At 38.6% G+C, this 19,504-nt stretch overlaps 1 protein-coding gene across 1 annotated transcript; it reads left to right on the top strand.

The window, feature by feature from the left end:
• The first annotated feature begins 4,011 nt into the window (after positions 1 to 4,011).
• On the top strand, positions 4,012 to 18,265 carry hmgcll1 (3-hydroxymethyl-3-methylglutaryl-CoA lyase like 1). Its single transcript, XM_004555955.3, has 9 exons — positions 4,012 to 4,280; positions 6,594 to 6,671; positions 7,151 to 7,258; positions 7,634 to 7,729; positions 7,929 to 8,077; positions 8,618 to 8,681; positions 9,116 to 9,304; positions 15,621 to 15,746; positions 16,126 to 18,265. Exons 1-9 carry the CDS (start codon positions 4,185 to 4,187, stop codon positions 16,243 to 16,245), a joined length of 1,026 nt encoding a protein of 341 aa, XP_004556012.1. The 5' UTR covers positions 4,012 to 4,184; the 3' UTR covers positions 16,246 to 18,265.
• The last annotated feature ends 1,239 nt before the right edge of the window (positions 18,266 to 19,504 follow it).

The raw sequence follows: 19,504 nt of genomic DNA, 5'->3' as shown, positions 1-19,504 counted from the left end.
CTGCTGATACCTGGCAGATGCCTGACTGCACTGGTTCCAAGCTTTCTGTTCCACATCCTGCCTGAAGTACTATGTCTGGCTCGCCAGCCTTAGAGACCTCCAGAGAGCTTCCATCTTTACCGCCAGTCTTCTGAGAGGTTCTATTCTCTCTGTAGTGTTCCTGCTGGGCCTTCAGATAGTCTTCTTCTCACCTCCAACCTTGGTCTTGCCTGACTACCCTACCACTAGGCCAACCTCAAAAGTAGCCTCCCCTGTTTACTGAGCCTCCTGGCTGCCCTCCAGAGTCGTCATCATGGTCTGACTGAGCTGAGTTGCTCCACCTAACTGAGTGTTTACCTGGGTCTTCCCATCCCCTTTGGAGCAATTGGCCCAGGATTCTTAGCTCCCATGTTCGTCTGCTGTTAGGTTATCTGTCCAAACTCTTAGACTCTTTATCTCCTGGATGCTTGGTTATTTTTCTTACTCTTTGCCTCTTTCTTCAGTTTGCCTGCATGGATTTTTGTGGGCTTTTGCCTGCCGACTGTATTTTGGCATGTGTGACTTACGATGAGTTTGAGTTTACCTGGTTGGTGTTTTCTACCCCGATCTTCCCACACATCCAGTAAAGTAATTAGTAAAACACACTACTGTTATCAGTTTACAGCTGAAGGCACACAGAGATGTCAACAGCGATGACTTAAACCAAGCTCATGTGTATTCTGGCAGTTGTAACTTATGCTGTGAAATTCAGTTTCTCCCACCAAGGATAAGAATACACTGAAGGAAATCTCTACACTTTATGATCCAGGTGGAGCCGTAATCCAGCCATGAAGTCCTCTGTGGTGCAATATAAAAATCTGCACAATAAATATCCAGCTGCTTAGAAACATCCTCTTAAATTCATTTGTAACAAAGCGATTTTAAGGAGTGGCTTTGTGAAAAATGAATGATCTGATTTTATTGCTCCTTTAAACAGTGTGGATTGGTAAATGGCCTGTATTTGTATAGCGCTTTACTTAGTCCCTAAGGACCCCAAAGCGCTTTACACTACATTCAGTCATCTACCCATTCACACACTGGTGATGGCAAGCTACATTGTAGCCACAGCTGATCTGGGGCGGACTGACAGAGGCGAGGCTGCTGGACACTGGCGCCACCGGGCCCTCTGACCACCACCAGTAGGCAATGGGTGAAGTATCAAGGATGCAACGACCGAGACTGTCGCAGCCGGGGCTTGAACCGACAACCTTCCGATTATAGGACAAACTACTAACTCTTGAGCCCCGATCGCCCCAATTAACATTTCACACTTGCACTCACTAATAAATATAGAAAAGTGATCTTTATTATGAAAAAGACAACTCCCACAGCCTTCCAGTAGACTGCATGTGCACTACAAATGATGCTCAGCCTTTATGATAATGTGTGGACTCATACCCAAAACATCAGTCAGAGGCTTTTGTGAGTAAAAACCATAGGGTGCTCAGTGGTGTGATTACTGTGAGGATAATCTTTAACACACATGCTGTCTCAAAGGGGAGCTGTGGAAAGTTGGCTAAGAGTGGTCGGCCTTCCAGAAAAAACTGTAGGACACGCTGCTATTTTTATAAAGACCTCACATTTTATTTCTTTAAAAAAATGTTTGTGGTTTTTTGTGGTACAAATTTGAATAAACTGAAAATTGAATAGGGTAACATAAGAGCATAAATACACACACACACACACGCTTATGTATCTCTCGCTCTCTCTCACTCTCTCTCTTTCTACACACACACACACACACACACACACACACACACACACACACACACACACACACACACACACACACATATATAAATGTACATTCTTCTTTGCTTTTCTGTGCAGCATATGTAATGCATGATTCCGTTTCAGTTATATGCATCAAGTGGTCTGGGGGTGTATATCCAACAAACCTTTTCATCTTCTCTGTATATGAAAGACCATGTCATTATTATTACTTCCATGGTGATGATGATGTGCTATTCGCTCAGCACCAGAACTCTCTTGTTGTTACAGTTCAGTTACATTCATGATGTAGAAATTGAAGACGGATGGAGGATGAAAATTGATTTGTTCTGGTTCCTGTTTTTTTCCCCTTCCACTTTGCTTTGAGTGTGTATCTAAGAGTTTAAAACTTCTTTCATGCCATGCCGAAACCTGTACTCCATAAAGTACTGTTTTTCACATCTGTTTCTACCTCTGTAAAGAGAGAGAGAGAGAGAGATACAGAGAGAGGGAGGAAGAGAGAGAGCAACAGAGTCTAGTCTTGTTCTTTTTTTAATGGAATTTGTTTCCAAGTTCATAAACATGGTGTGACAATGTTTGAATTTTATTTAATATGTTGAGGCATTCATCTTCTGCCTGGTCTCCAGAATCCTCATGTGCAAAATATATTGTTCTCAGGAGAAGCTAACAAACTAGCACAGAGACATCCCCTTTCCTGTCAGGGCATATCTGTTTGCCTAATCTACACAAACTTGGAGACTATGTTTCTTTACAGAGTTTAATCTTCTTAGAAGACATCTTAAGGCTGTGCAGTTGTTTCACTGTGTTGGTGACCTGCTAATTCGAATGCACTGTCAATTTCTTTCGCTTCTTTATTCTACTTTAGTTTGAATTGCTGAACAAAGCAGATATCAATCATTTTTGAATTTTGCAGTCACACAGATTTATTGATGCCATTATACAACAATCCACTATTTGATTATAGTGGACTCTAATTCACATTTTGAGAAATTCAGTAGCTCATATCTAAAAAACTGAAATTATATGTGAACATTGAGACTAAATTTTGATCATCTAGTTTTATACCATTTAAATGTCAAATGCGTAAGCCTGGACATACAGTTTTCCTTGTTGGATGAACTGTGTTCTGGTAATAGTGTTTAAACTCACCTGCATTATATTGATTCCTTAGATGGGGAAAACCCCTCAAGGCCAGTTCTTTAAAGTGACCTTCCCCAGCTGGTTTTTGTCAAGAAGATAAACCATAGATGCTGAGTTTCCTTGAAAGCTGAAATATGAAAAGGCTGGTTTGGTTTAAGCGGTTGATGCAGTTATCAAAATTATACACTAAAAAGGCCTTTTTCCCCCTCAGGAGTCCAATCATTCCCCTCAAAACAGACGTCAAGTACAGACTTAGATGAGCTGCACAATCATCTGAAAAGAATTTCAAACCCAACAAACCACGAGCACCATTAATATGAATTAAAGTTTATCTGGTGGCAAATATAATTTAACAAATACTAATTTGGAGAAATGCACTGCAATCAAAACCAGATTTAGATTTAGTTTTAGTTTAAACCTTTAGAATAATGCTGCTCTGCTTTTATTTCATTTTTGTACCCAAGAGGAGCCTTTAAAAGTCATTAGAGGCAATACACTCTTTAGATTAAAACATTTAGGGTGACAACTGACAGTCATCAAATTTTAGGTCTGCTACAAAAAAATGTCTTTCCCAAGGCTGATCGCATGAGTCGCCCTCCTCCCCTAGGAGATTGAGGTACAGGTCTCTCATCACAGGGCAGTTCAGCTTGGTGAGATGGTTGAATGCGAGGACTTCATTAAGCCCCTCTATTGTTAACATCTGGGTTCAGAATGCCTGTTTTCTCTGGTAAATGTTGCCTTGGCTTAACGGGGGATTTTATTACAATATGCAGTTGACATTGGCAGCAGTGGCACGCCTGGCAATGGAAACTGTTCCGCCGGTTCAGGTCACAGGAGATCAATCAAAGCAGGCTGTTACACTGAAACCTTCAATTCTCAGCAGTACAGGGAGGTGAATGTGTATGTGAACTTGTTGAATCAATTAAGAAGAAAAAAATCACCAGCTTTCAAACTGAAGGAAGCACCTTTTCCTGGCCTTTATTTTCTTTATTTCATTCATTTATTTTCCTTAAAAATAAAGGAAAATACTCCTCTGTGCTTAATTTCCTCTCTCGCTCTCTGGCCTCCTCCCCCCACTTTAGGAGATGTGGTTGTCATGACAACCGCTGAGTCATCCTCTACTGTAAGTAGCCATCCTCATATTTAATCTCTGCATGCAGCGAGGCCCTCCGCCATCCAGGCCTGCATTAGCACACGGATGCGACACATTAATTTGCTCTGGGTAGTTCCCGCGATCTGCGAAGGTTATTCCCGGAGAACACGGAGCTGCAGCGGGCTGAGCAGCAGCCACACGGATGGGTAACGTGCCCACCACAGTGAAGCACTGCCTGAGCTATGAGCAACTCATCGAGGACTACCCGTGGCTGAGACGCTGGCTGCAGGAGGACAAGGTGGGCGTCGGTTTTCCTTGTTTTTATTCAACTGCACATGTTCGGCCACATGACTTCCTCATGACAGAGCAGAGAGGAGCACAACACAAGGCCACCTATGCGCAGATGCGCAGATGCTGCTGTAACTAAGGTGGTTAAAAAAAGAAGAAGAAGAACATGCGAGTACCTTTTTCTCAATAAGAGTATTACGTTAGCATTATGTATGTTTGGGGTAATAAAATACACTCAATAGAATCTGAATAGAATAAAATACAACAGAATATGAGCTGCCCCAGGCTTCATTTTCAGTTGTAATGTAGCCTATTAGAGGTAAAAGTAGTGTAAGTGAAAGAGTCCGCTCGATTTTATTCCTGCATTTTCGAATTTATTTTCACTTTTACTTTATAACATTTTTGTAATCCAAAGTATGAGTATATTTTACAAATAGTTCATGCCTATCTGTAAACAGTTAAAGATATTGCAAGCTAAACCATATGCAGTACTGTGCAAAAGTCTTCAGTCAACTTTTGTTTCTGTATATGTGGTTTCCAAGTCTTTTATGTAATTTTTTAACTTCTGGGTTGCTTTTTCACTCATTTTCAGTTCAGTCCTTATACATAACCATTTTCAGAGGAATGTGTTTTGTTTGTTTGTTACACCACTTAACACTGAGCCATGCATTAAAAGACAGACAACTTAGTAAAGATCGAATTTTAGCTTAAAACTCTGCATGGTGTGTAGTGTAGCCTTAAAAAAATTGAGGAAACTAGTCAAGTGGATAAAAGAGGAAATGTCACACCTAGAAAAACTATCTATGGTAGTTAAACAGTGTCTGTTCCTCTTATCTAATTAGTCAGGATAAAATGTGGAAAAGAACTGACACAGGAACTGAGAGATACATCTGCCTCTATACTTAATCTATCTACTGTTCACTGAAGTCTCAGTGGAAGAGTGGCTGTACAACAGTCTGTTGTACCTGTCTCCTGTCTCCTGTCCAGCTATCTGTAAAACACGAAGAATCCTCTGTCATAGTTTGGGACTGGATTTCGGCCAATGGTGTTTGGGATCTTGTCAAAATTGAATTATGAACCCAGAAAAGTACCATCAGATTTTAATCCACCTTGCATTACCACCTAGAAAGGGTCTGATTCGGGAATATGTTCATTTTTCAAAATGACAATCATCCCAAATACACTGCCAGTGCAGTGAAAGCATACCTGCATAGAAAAACACACAGTGGAACACTATCAACCATGGATTGGCCTCCCCAGAGCCGAGACCTCAACATTATTGAAGCAGTTAAAGCAGTGTGGGATAATCTTGATAGAGAATCAAACAAAAGGCAGCCAACATCCAAAGAAGGGCTTTGAATGTCCTTCGAGAAGCTTGGAGAACTATTCCTGAAGACTAAAATAAATTACAAGAAAGCTTGTCTAAAAGAGTTAAAGCTGTGTTGAAGAATAAAGGTGATCAAATCAAACATTCACATTCAAGCTTGTTAGAATTGCACAAACACTGTTTTCGTGTAATACACTGTTTCCATGTATGTTTGCACACGTTTCAGCAAACAACTGCATCTATTTTCCATTTTTCTAGTAAAATATAAAGAAACAAGGGGTAGCTAGACACTTTTGCACAGTACTGTATATTTCTGAGCATAGTACTGTGTGCTCAGTTTGTTCTGAATAAATATTTGATATCTATCTTCCATAGATATAACACATTAGCTCTTTACCCCTTGAAAATTGACAAAGATTAGACTAAAAATTTAAACTGAGTGGATTCTTTCACATTTCAGGCCTGCTTGTAGAAGAGTTAAGCTGGGATATCGGTTAGCTTTCTTTGTTTTACTGCTCCCCACTGGAAAAAACTTAAATAGATATTTTTGACGGCTATAGTCAGATATGTGGTCTTCACTCTCTGCTTAAATATCACTGTTGCTAGGTTCATATTGTAATCTTTAAGGTCTGTTGAGGTTTTGCATTTAGTTCAACAAGGGTCTTTTTCTTTAAAATTATAAGGTTGAGATCAGGAAAAAAAAATACCTTGATCCTCAGAATATTCCTTGCGGTTTTAGTGGAGTTACTCTAACCCTTCTTCCCAGCCTTTCCTCTGTGTCACATCTCATGAGTTTGCATCTTAATGACATAGCAAGCTTATATTTGGGTTCTAAAGTTTCAGCTGGGTTGAGGTTGAAAGTTATTCATGTTAGAAATAACATGACCTGGAGCATCCCACGGTAAAAGGATGGCTGACTTCTCCGTGTTCTGTGTCTTGTTGAGCGGTGTTTCTCTTTTTATTTATTCCCCTCCCCCCCATTTGATATTTTCCCAGACAATTACAGGACATGCCTATCCAGAGTTTGTTAAAATTGTTGAAGTTGGGCCAAGAGATGGACTTCAAAATGAAAAGGTATACTCTGCAATTACAATCACAAACCTTATTTATATTTATGGGTACCTTTGTTTTCTAATACTATACACAATCCTCCCTGGAAACTCCCATTTTTTCTATACATATAACAATTCATAACATATGGGTTTTGTGCCATAATTGCTAGAAGCATATGTTTCACATTGTCTTTGAAATTGAATAGGAAAGATGACACAGCTTCTGGCTGAGTTCACTCTCTTTACCTACCATTTAGAGATTATACTGGATGGGGGGAAGTAATTTTATTTCTACAACATATTACCTGAAATTTGGCATATAGCGAAGCTATCTCAGAGTTTTCAGCAAGTGCAAGATTGATCATGTCAAATATGGCTATCTGTATAAATAACACGCAGCACAGCAAAATACTAAGCCATATATCTGCTTGTCACATCTCCAACTGTATCATGAGAGGACTCAAATACAAAATAAGCTATTTCAATTTCATTGTTCTCCAGGAGATTGTTCCAACTGGGGTGAAAATCCAGCTGATAGATATGCTCTCAGGAACAGGCCTGTCTGTGATCGAGGCCACCAGCTTTGTCTCTTCAAAGTGGGTCCCACAGGTAAGAATTCTTCTTTTTGAACTGCAGTTAAATGCTGAGTGATTTATTAGGCCCTCTTTCTTGCTCCTCTAGCATCCTTGTTGGAGCTGGAGATGGTTTTGGAGAAAGTATTTTTTATTCATTTTCTCCTTCTCAATCAAATTGTACCCCTATTTACTACTTGGATACAAAGTCAGACGTTAACACGTGTCTCCTTTTGTACTGAGAAAAATGATAATTAATTTGATCTTTAATGCTGCCTTCAAACGTGTGAAAGCATTTGTGAATTCCCAGGAACATGTTAATATGTTATTATGTTATTACCTTACCTATGTTATTGCCTGTTATGTTGTTACCTTTAACATCTAATTAATATATCTTCCTCCCTTTATTTAGATGGCAGACCACACTGATGTACTCAGAGGAATCCAGAAAGCATCTAATGTTCAGTATCCTGTTTTGACACCTAACTTGCAAGGCTTTCAGGATGCTGTAAGCATGAATTTTCACTTCAGCGTAATGACCTGTGCTATATACCTTTACTCATATAATTCATCATGTTTACTCAAGCTTGTCAGTTTGAGTTAACTGTTGGCACTACATTGTTTTTAATAAAATAGTTCCTGCACTTACGTTAGCGTGACTCACAGTGAACACGGTTTTACAAGTTTGTTTTCTCTGGCGATTTAAGGTTGCAGCTGGTGCTACTGAAGTGGCTGTGTTTGGGTCGGCATCTGAAACCTTCAGTAAAAAAAATATTAACTGTTCTGTTGATGAAAGTATGCTGAGGTTTGAGGAAGTCATTAACGCTGCCAAAAAGCGACAAATTCCAGTTCGAGGGTTAGTATTCTGCCTATTAATTCTCTGCTACAAAAATGAAAACAAAATGAATGAAATGAAATGAAAACAATTCCCTTGATTTCTGAGCTTCACACAGATTTTCACTTTTCCCCATAGGAAAACAGGGCATTTGAACATACTGCAGTTTTTATATAGAAGAAAACACACAGTTCAGTAATGATACTGTTATAGCAAAGTTCCAGATGTTCACCAGGACTATATCTATGCATTAGTAAACCACGAGGCCAGATGAGGTAAACCAAACAGGCTAACTTTTACTAATGTGGGCCTTTTATCATATCATGGAAATGTGTGTGTGTGTTTTATTTTATTTTTTAAATTATACGAACTGCTTTGCCCATAAAGGACACCAAAACACTAATAGGCTTCTGGACACATTGGACCCAATTCTTTCTTTTTTTGAAGAGCACACTATAGTATAGAAAATGTTCAACAGCTTTTGACGTTTTTTTTTTTTTTTTTTTTTGTCAGTTGCTGAAACTGACAAAATAATGATACTTGTTAACTTTATCTTCTCAGGTATGTTTCTTGTGCCCTTGGGTGTCCCCATGAGGGACACATTGAACCTTCCAAAGTGGCAGAGGTAGGATTGTTCTTTACACTTACAGGTCTTTTAAAACCTATCTGTTCATTTATTTAAATGATCTAAACTAAACTGAATCGTTTCTTGAGATGTTGTTCTGGTTTTGTTTTTCTGTTTTTTTTGTTTTTTTTTTTAACTTGTTTTTCCTGGAATTAACTAATTTTGTGGATGTCAGTGCTTTTCGATATATATGTCAAAACTCAAAGCTAATTATTGTCAGTTCATTGCTAAATGAAAAATCACAATAAATGTTCATATTCTTTCCGTAAGCACAGATTGAATTAACTGAAGAAATGTAAAATATAGCATTTATATTCTCTTCCATTTCACTGCCTAACCAAACATAACATGGTACTTATATTTGGAAAAAAAAGTTATTTTACTATGTAATCCTCTTATAAAGAGAGCATTTTCTATATTTTTATTATTTTTAGGTGGCAAAGAGATTATATGAAATGGGCTGCTATGAGATTTCCTTGGGAGACACCATTGGTATTGGTACTCCAGGATCTATGCTTAAGATGCTGCAGAGGGTGATGAAGGACGTGCCCATCAATGCGCTTGCAGTTCACTGCCATGACACCTATGGGCAAGCACTGCCCAACATCCTTACTGCACTCCAGGTAAGAACACGGGTATTGTGCGGCCAATAGTCTCAAAAGTACTTATGCTTCTACCTATGATGATTTTGTTTCTTATGTTATTGTTTATATTATTATTATTGTTACTATAATTAATATATCCAAGAAAACAAGAAGTTTTAACGGTTCATTGCCATGACACCTATGGGCAAGCACTGCCAACATTCTTAGTGCACTCCAGATAAGAACCCCTAAGATGTGGTACTGCCAGTAATCTCAGAACCAGAAATTGCTAATGATCTAATGATGATTAGATTTATTATTCATTGTTATTTATAGTTATTGCTATTACTGCAGTTGTTAATATTATGAGTACTGTAGCGACAGAAAGAGCTCTTAAGTCGAAAGTAGAGCAAAGTCTTTGTCAAAGCAGTTAGCTTGACAAACAAAGAGAGCAGATGGAAATCTGAAAAGGAATCAAATAGACAGTCTAGTGTGTTTAACTAGAGAACTATTAGATGATAAAAGCAACAGATGACACCTGTTGAGGATCAGCTTGTGACACCAGAACGTTTCCAAGCTTCATTACGGTCCTTAATTCTCCATCTGTCATGAAGTACATGACAGGATTATCTTATTTAATGCCCTACATCTGTCTTGTAAACCAGCTTTTGTGCAGCTATTTCATAAGTCTAAGATTAGACATAAAATACATTAATAATGACAGCAAACAGTCAAAAACTTAAAAACAAAAATTTAAAAGTAAATGAAGTTAGTTTGTAAATGGAAGTCAATAAAAGAAGGAGACTAGCTCCAGGACTATTGAAAGGTGGATAGGGTAGGAACTGTGAATTTTGGAAAAATTCTCTGAACCTAACAGGCAGCCGAGAGGGATCTTTAAAAACAGAGGCAATCAGACACAGTTCAGCTAATTTGTTGGTGTGATTGGAGGGTATGGAGGTCTCTGAATAAGCAGAAAGGTAAAACAGTTCAAAGATCCAAAAGAATAAAGGGATAATATAAAGCCTGACAACTCTGGGAGGACAGATGTGCCCACACCTCTGTTGTGAGACAAAAACCTTCTGATTCTTGTGGGAGAGACATAAAAGGTGCTAACACTTTTAAGTGGAGAGGTCTGTGTTAAGCGTACAAATGCTGGTAAAGTTAGAAGAGGAAGCCCTCTTGCCGTAGTTTGTAGTGTAGATTCTCCTTTTGGACAAGCACAAGACAGCAATGCATCGTCCTCTTGATCCCCATATCCTCTCATGTTAAATTGTCTGACAGCTTTACTTTCTGCTTTCCCAGTGGATTTGGGGTACCTTTGCCTTCACATGCACATCCCTCCCCCTGTGATGAATATGAATGTTCTCGTGGAGAACCACAGACCGATTATGGATAAATGCCCGGCCTTTGCATAAATCAATGTAGTTACTCATGATGACATGAAGAGGAGCAACCAGATGTGGAGGCAAAATAGAGGTGGTGATTCTTGTTCCAGGATATCATTCAACTTTCTGCCAGCATCATAGAGATCACAGGTCTTTGTTTTTTTTTTAGGTTGATTTAAATCATTATCCCTGCTGGGAAGCATCATTTGTTAAACTTCTCCCAATCCATCTTTTTAGACACTTTTCAGCTCACATGCTACAGTCCATTGAAATACAGTGTCCTTTCTTTGCAACGAGAAAAAGGAAAAATTGTTTTTATTTTCCGCTGGAGTCAGGAAAAAGGAAGCCAAATAATGTAATATATCAATAAGACTGATGTATAGTTATTTTGGCCATATATGCCACTTTAAAATGATGTAAAACTTTTTATTGCAAACTTTTATATTAGAGTATTTCAGAGCTTAAAATTTTTTTTGTTTTTTTTACGTTTTAAAAAGCGCACATATGTGCCTAAGCTTTAATGACAGTCTGTCAGTCTATGGCATGATGAATGTGTTCTCTGTTGTGTATGTGTAGGCTACAATGGGACACACAGAGAACCAGAAACCATCAGTCAACGAGGAAAATCGGCATTAAGAAACATGATCTAAGCTTCCCCACAAAGCAAGATGATTCACAAACTGCTTTCAAAAAGAAAAAAAAAATCCCAGAATCTTAATGAACTTAACAATATGTATTGTACAGTTAAAGGTATACACTCTATAAGTGCATTTGGGTTGTGAATCTTTGTGAAGGAGCTGTCGTGGGGGCATTTGTCACCACTTTGCCTGTTGCGAGCCAGTAAACCTGACATATATCCAAACATAAAACAGAGGCAATGCAGGCAGGGCTGTATCAGTTTTACTGGAGCGCATTGTCACCACAGAGGAGGAAGCACACTGGGGGCTGGGTGGGTCAACAGATGTGAGGGGGTCAGCACAAAGGCTCACCTATTCAGTGTCTATTGGACAAAGCGACTGAGAGCTAGGTGGATCGAAGGGCCCTGGGGGGGTGGGGGGGCTTCTAGCTCGTCTGCCGCTTGGCTGTTGAACTTTCTGACAATGGCGTGCTTAAAGGCCAGTGGAAAATGATCCTTTCATTTGCTCTACGGTGAGCATGTGATGAATGGTGCTGCAGCTGCAGACGCAGCTCTAGAAACGTCTACTCAAGTACTTTATTTTACTCGACTGTAAACGTTAGTATAGTATTTATGCTTCAGTTTGCACAAATCACTGTATGACTGCAAATGTAACGTGTAAATGAAATCATTCATTCATTCACTAATGTTACACATCCACTAAAGAAACTGTTGTTCCGTTGTGAAACTTGCAGTTGAACACTTATCCCTTCTAATAATTATGATGGAATTAATCTAATATTGTACTTCTCTGGTACAATTTATGGTCAAACATTGTTTGGAAAGGCAGCTGATCCATGTCATGTAAAGAAGCAAATATTTTTAAGGTTAAATCTGATTCTGAATGGTTTGAAAAAGAAAAAGTACAGAGAGATGGTGAAATTCCTGCGTGGATCATATTTACAATGATTCATTGCAGCTGCCCCATGGCCACAAGAAATAATAGCAGCCAGGGATATTTAGCTCACCATTTGCTCACCCATAAACAAGTAGGAAATTAAAGATTTTATCATAGTTTTTCATTACTGTGTGCCAGAACTCCACACCACCAACTGGGAGAGAAATGAATTCCCCCAGTGCTGTCAGCCCTGAGTCACCTCTTTTGTTCCCGATAAAGACATTCCTTAGTCTTTGTACCTTTTTTCAGGAGGTCTAGGGGGGCTTTGTTACAAACCTACCCTGGCAGGTCACACAATGACAATGTATGTACTTAGATTTCACAGGCTTGGCAAGGAAAATTATTTAATCTTACCTGCAATTTTGGTGTATTGTGTACTACTGCAGCTGGGGAATACAGTATAACCTGTCTGGGCTCACACTAGAGATCTCTACTGACAATAACATCCATCTGCAGTATTTTCTTTTGTCTCCATACATGAGACTCTGTTCAGCCTTAGTTTACTAACATATTTTACTAACATCCAGTTACCTAGCAGCTGTGTTGAGCAGTGTGTTGATAACTTTAGTGCAACTTTATGTTGACTTCTTTGACTGAATGGTAGAAGTTATAATGGATAGTTATAAAGGATCATTTTATCTTGTGACTGGTGATTTGCTATTTCAAAGAGTGAAATCCGCTCTGAATCAAAGCCACCGACGATACTTTCTGTTGAGTAAACAAGTAAAATCAATTTCAGCTAAACTAGAAAATATTTATTATAGATTATTAACTTTTTTTAAAATGAGCCCTTGTGACATACTGGAATATATATTTAAAAGACAACCGTAAAACCCACATAAATACCACAAAAGGACAAAATAACAGTAAAAGAACATTTATTTTTCTTTTTTCTGTATTCTTAGGCTTTATTTTACTTTTTTTTTTTAACTATTTAAAAAAAAAATGCTTTTAACATGTATGTAAAGGAAGCAACACTGATGTAATAAATGGGTCAAAAAGCTCATTTTCATCTGCAGCCCCTGGGACGATTGCTGTTATACAAAATAAATAAATACAGATGAAGAGCTGAAATATAAATGTTTATTATTCAAAATCAATAAATAATTTAATTAGCAAGTACATAAATTCCTAAGAAACTGGATTATCTGTGAATTTATTTTCTTATATTTTTTCTTCAATTCCAACCAAATTCATGTTTTAAGGTGATAAATATGTTATATTATTATTATTATCATTAGTAGTAGTATTTTTAGTATTCATTTACATTATATTAAAAATAGGATTGCATATTAAAGTTGAATAACTTCATATTTGTCACATCACATTAGTCAAACTTTATTTTCTTTTGGAAATGATAAAGTAAAATGTGATTTATTTATTCTTTAAGTGCTTGTTTGCCTTTTGCTGTCCGGGGTTCGCTCCTCGAAAGAAGTGATATAAGTGTCAGCACGGGATCCGTGACAGTTTCTGCCAGCCTTTCGGTTTATGTAGTCGTGGGTGAAGCATCACTGCTTCGTGTCCTTCGCTGAATGCACACTCTTTCTTTCGCTCGCTCTGTGACGCAGTTATAAAACCAAAATGGGAGCTTGTCCATCTTCAGCCTCGTCCACTCAGAGCGCAGAATGTAAACAAGCTTATCCCAAATCATGCAAGTTTGAAAATGTTCAGTGTCTTTACCCAGGAATGCATTGTTTTTATATAGCCGCAGCTCACTCAGTATGGCTTTTTAACACTGAGCACACATCTGGTTTCTGGGTAGTGTGAACCTAACTGAGCATTGGCAAGCCCGAGCTGCTGACCACCAGTTCCTGCGTGATTAGTGTCCAGGGGTACGGGGCACGCTGCTGAAAGGGTTTGTTCTGTTCCTCTCGGAAACAGTACGCTGAAGACCTGTGACCTTATAGCTAGAAGCGAGAGGATTGGCATGGCAGATTACAACTCTGTGTTTATACTACAAAAAATTCTGCCTAGTACAATATCCTGCTCTGGCTTTAACCAAGGTCTGGAAATCTCGTGCACTGCACACACCGGAGTAGATCTCCTCCTCCTTCTACCCACCTCCTCCTCTTCCCTTGCCAACATAAACAGCAATTACGGCTGGCTCAGACAGCCCCCTGAAAGAAGTAGGTTCTTGTCTGGAGGAAAAGCAACCAATTAGCATCATTGTTCCAAAAAAGCAATAGAGATTCTTTTAATTTAACTTGCTTGGTCCTGCTCTGTGGGGTACCGGTCCTTCATGACCCAGTGCCACTGAGAGGATCAGTGTGTTAATTTTGTCTCACTGTAGGATCCTCTGACATCTGGTTCTACCGCGGAAGCTGGAAAACATCTTTAATATTCTCATGACAATCCCAGGGACATGTGGAAAACATCCCAAGACCTTAGTCCATAATGACTCTGAAAACTGAAGGCCTGTCTTGGTGTGAAAACAAAGGTTTTATTCATGACTGGGTCGCGCACGTCCATGGCAAGAACAGTGACTGTGTGTCTTTGAGTAATATGGGCATTCAGAGAAAGAGTAAAATGTGCTTCTGTAAATTTCAATGTCAACATCGAGCTGCAACAAAAGCACCGGGGTACTGTTTCCTGGGCAGCCTTTTATAATGTTGGGTAAGCTGTCCAACAAAAGCAACGGATTGAGAAGAACAACTGAAAACGCATCATTAATTTTCATATGGAGGCCAGGCGCTCGCTATCGTCGGCAGTAAAAAAAGGAAAAACTTTCCCACAAATTTCAGCAGTAATGTTTGTCGTGAGCGCTGGTGAGCCAAAAAAAAAAAAAACGCAGTAGAGTACACAACTTGAATTTTATCTCTTGTATATTCTTACATTCGTGTAAACAAAGAGGCCCTTAGAAAGCAGAAACATTTGTAATCAAGGAGATCAGCGAAATAGTTTGCCATTAATGATTTTTTTTGTAGCACATTTGTGTACAAATGCATTAAGTTTATTGGCACAGTTTGATTGGACACTAAGCAGCCAAGGGGAAAAAAAATGTCTTCTCGATGTGGCAAGAAAGTGAATCCCTATGGTGAAGAGCAGAGTCGTGCTGTAAAAACATGAGTAACCAGGACAATCAGAAACATATGAAATCTTCTGCTCAGCCTTTATAATATTCCTGTCATATGAACAAGGCCATAATTATGTGGTGCTGGTGGTTTGAGCTGACAAAGAGGATGACTAAGCCATACTGCGGGACATTCTGTGCCCACTCATCTTCAAGCCTTAAGCCCACGGTTCTCAGAAACAGCTGTAAAACACAACCACAGGCCTGGCAAGGTGCGCGGCACCAGGCAGAACAACCCAATAGAACAAAGATCTTTGTTCCTGGATTTTACCTGACATGAAGTCTTTCACGGATTTGCCGAATGCCTCTGTTGTTTGTTCTTGCAGATGGGGGTCTCTGTGGTGGATTCTGCAGTAGCTGGCCTGGGAGGATGCCCTTACGCTCAGGGTTCATCTGGCAATGTTTCCACAGAGGATGTTCTCTACATGCTTCATGGCATGGGCATTGAAACAGTAAGTATGACTTCACTGTCTGGTGTGTATGTACACTTGTGTCTAATCTCAACAAAACCAACGTTGTACAATCTTTCAAAGCTCACTCACATAAACACATCGTTCTCCAAACATACTGCCCTGTAACAGTTTATTTGATCATATTAGTGGTTCTACATAACTTGTGCAAGACTGTGGTGTTGCACACACTTCTCAAGAACAATTTATTTAACAATTCCTACCCCTGCTGGTAGAAACGATTCACTGCGGGTTAATTTTCTGTCACCTGTTACACGTCTTCTTTTAATTTCAGTGAGAAAACCTTAAACTTGCCATTTCTTGTTTATCTTGCGCTTATTATATTAATTGCACTTTTACTGATGCTGGGATGTTTTTGCAGGGTGTGAACATTGCCAAAGTCATAGAGGCTGGTTCCTTCATCTGCAGTGCTTTATCTCGCAAGACAAACTCCAAGGTTGCCCAAGCAAGAAGCACGGCCTGCTGTGATGCGTCTCTGTAATGGAACGTCTTTAAATATTTTAGTCTGTTCCCTTTAAAGTGCTTCCCCGTTGTTGCTGCCTTCAGATTTGTTGCCTATCTGTCTGTATTTGAACTACATTGTTCCATGTATCTCTTGCATGTCATCTAAATAATATTGAAAACTATCTCATTTTTATTATTTTTTTACTTTATTGTTCATTTCCAGTCTATATTTGCCGTCTGAGTACCTTTATAATCTGCTGAACACATGCATCTTCCTTGGCTTAGTTTTTGCTCTACACAATTTTTGATGTAACAAAAGCAAGCGTCGACCGCACTGAATGGAAAGTGACAGGAAGCTGGTAATTATCAAGGGGAGTATTCATTTGTGATTGAGGTTTGTGTTGACGGCTCGATAATTTATGATCTTATGATTTTATTCGTTTGCATTGATCAGTGGCCTTATAAAATTATGTAACAGCGTATTATAATCCTACGTGTATGAGTGCCTCCACATGCACCTTGCTTCTCTGAAGACCTTTTGTGATTTCCTGTGAACTTGTATAAATAATTCAAAATAAGACAACTCTCAAATTACCACAAAGATAGCATTTTAAAGGAGGTACAGAGGAGTTTTTGCCATCAGGTTTGCCAAAGATCCCTTAAAAAGTTCCTCTTTATAGTCTTTTTTTTGTATTTCAGAATTTTACCACGACATAAACTACTTTCTGAGACAATTGTCTCTGTAAAGTTGTCCTTTCATTTTTTGTCATGTTTACACCCTGCTGTGCAATCTGTAAATCAGAAAGTAAAGAATAAAAAAAATCAGTTGTTAGCTCTTCTGTCCTGTTCCTCTGCGGCTTTCTTTCCTACGGCTTAATTGCATTCACCTTACATCCCTATTTTCAAAAATCAGACTAATTAGGATGCCAGCATGATGCCAACTGGGAAAGAAAAGCACTCCACACTAATGAATAGATGTTAGATTTGCATAAGCATATTAAATTGTGATAATTGTCTGCCCATGGCGGTCCATCTTAATCACGTAACAAAAAAGAAAATTATGCATTCATGTGCAGTTGCACACAGACTCAGTCCTGACCTGTCTCCACCCCCAAGCAAAATTCCGCCTGTGAACCACATTTAGTCACACCTGATACCCAGTGCTCCCACTACAGCCTCGTTAAAACAGTTTCCATCTCTAAGAAATGACCGATGTTCAAACAAACAATATTTATTGACAATAGATATTTTTTTCCAATATTAATATTAAACCTGGCTTACCTGGATAGTTGACTGTGCATTCATATTCCCCAGTATACCCAGGAAACAGTAGCCAGTGTCCATACATTGCTGGAGATTTGGTATCTACAGTTTTTATTTGTGTAAATGCATTTTAACAGAGCTGTGCCTTATAAACACAGTAAACACTTATTAAAGGCACTTATTAAATGTATTTGACTCTCACTTTTATGAGCCAAAAACTCACAGAACATAGTCATGGTAGTAGCTACAAGCGAGCCAAGAAGTTATGCTACTAACACAGTAGTACCTAAAAATAGCACCACAACTTTACCCTCAATGCTGTTCTCGCCCTTGTGAGTGTTTTTTGTTTGTTTGTTTACTTTATGTTATCTTTTAATGGCAAACAACAACTTTAGTGAGACATTTTACACCCTTTTGGGGCCCTCTACTGGCCACATGGCTCCAAAGTGGCTCTTAGTTCTGACCTTTGTTCTCCTAGATCTATCATTTATGTGCAGTGATGTGTCTTGGGGAAAATACATAGAAAGAGGGGAATTAGATAGCTTCAATCCCATAGTTATCAACTGTGTAAGTGAAATTTTGTAATATTAAGATCATATAAAATCTTTTGAAAGATGAAAGGCTTAAACAGCCAATAATTTGGGTCAGTTTTTGTCATGCAAAGCAAAAAGTGGAAGATGAGAAATAAAAAATAAATTACTGTCATGGTCCCAGAGTTTTTGTGGATATAAGTTTTGGATTCTTAGATTTGATTGTTGTAGTGTTTGATGTTTTGGATTCCTGATTTGATCTCTTTTCTAATAGTGGCTTTGATGTTTTGTGATATTGTTGAGTCTTTGATTTCTACGATTACTTCATGTTTTTTCTAGTCTTGCAAGCCTGTGTTTTGGTTCATGTTTCCATTATTCTAGTTGGCTGAGCTTTAGTTTTACTATGATGGGGTTCTTTTCTAGTTTTCATTGACGCCTGTTTAGACGAGGCTCTGATTCTTGCTATTTATTTTCCGCTCATTGTTTGAGTTTATCAATTGCTTTAGCTCCCTTATGCTTTGAACCTCATGTCATTATTGATATCATAATAAAACAACACCAATACAAAGGAATACAACCTTTATATTAAATTCCAATTCTAATTTTAATCAAATTTCTATCTGCTGTTATGTAGCACAAACATGAAGAAAACAAAGCCAAAAAATTTGCTCTGTTTGTTGTTGCCTACACTGACGGGTGACTTTGGCTCCACACCTAAACAGAAAAAATGGGTACAATGGGGGGGGCTCTAAGACCAGCTGAAGTGAATAGAAATAAGTCCCAGTAGTTTCTGCTATCAGCACAAATGGATTTTAATCACATGGTATGTGCTGCTTCCTCTCTTTGTGGATTTACACAGCCTAATTCAAGAAGATGTAAGCAGATGTTACATGAACTATCACAGCTAATGCCCACCACTAGTCTGTATGAAGCTAATTTAAATGTGGAAGTCAGTGAATGAATCCAAGCAGCACCACCAGCTTAAATTTATTTTCATGTCTACTGCCTGTGATTGTGATCACCACAGTCACTCTGCTCCATCACTAAACTTCACCAGAGTACAGCATACTCTGGTGAACTAACCCTGCATTAAACTGCCAGATATTTTCATATGATCAATATCTGTTTGATAAACTATAAAATGAACCAAACCTTTAAAATGTAAGCTTTACATTTCCAGTATATCAAATGTCACCGAGAAGTCCTCAGCTTTAAAAATAACCTCTTTTTCTTCCTATCCTTCCTTATCCTTTCTCCATCTCTGAGTGAAGTTATCTCCCACGTTTTCTCTCCCTGGGAAATAGAGCAGCTGTGCCTTTAGCTAGCAACACACTGTGTGACAAACTGTGCAGAAACAGTTTGTCTGTTTGCTAATATTTGTTGAGGTGTTGGATTTGTGTTTGCATTTTTGGTGTTTGCATTTAAAATCACCTGCCACATTTAAAAATTAATCTAAAACCTGAGCATAGTCCTAGAAATGATGGCTAGATGATGTGTTTTTCT

This window comes from Maylandia zebra, linkage group LG13 (genome assembly GCF_041146795.1).
Source record: "Maylandia zebra isolate NMK-2024a linkage group LG13, Mzebra_GT3a, whole genome shotgun sequence".
Classification (NCBI taxonomy): Eukaryota; Metazoa; Chordata; class Actinopteri; order Cichliformes; family Cichlidae; genus Maylandia; species Maylandia zebra.
The sequence above is the reverse complement of the archived record's forward strand: the minus strand, read 5'-3'. Positions and strand labels throughout refer to the sequence as shown.

What these genes read in the sequence shown, in the direction of transcription:
- hmgcll1 (XM_004555955.3), top strand. Translation starts at nt 4,185, where the DNA reads ATGGGTAACGTGCCCACCACAGTGAAGCACTGCCTGAGCTATGAGCAA. An exon ending in CTTCAAAGTGGGTCCCACAG is followed by an intron (nt 7,259 to 7,633) that starts GTAAGAATTCTT and finishes CCCTTTATTTAG; the next exon opens with ATGGCAGACCACACTGATGT. An exon ending in AACCTTCCAAAGTGGCAGAG is followed by an intron (nt 8,682 to 9,115) that starts GTAGGATTGTTC and finishes TATTATTTTTAG; the next exon opens with GTGGCAAAGAGATTATATGA.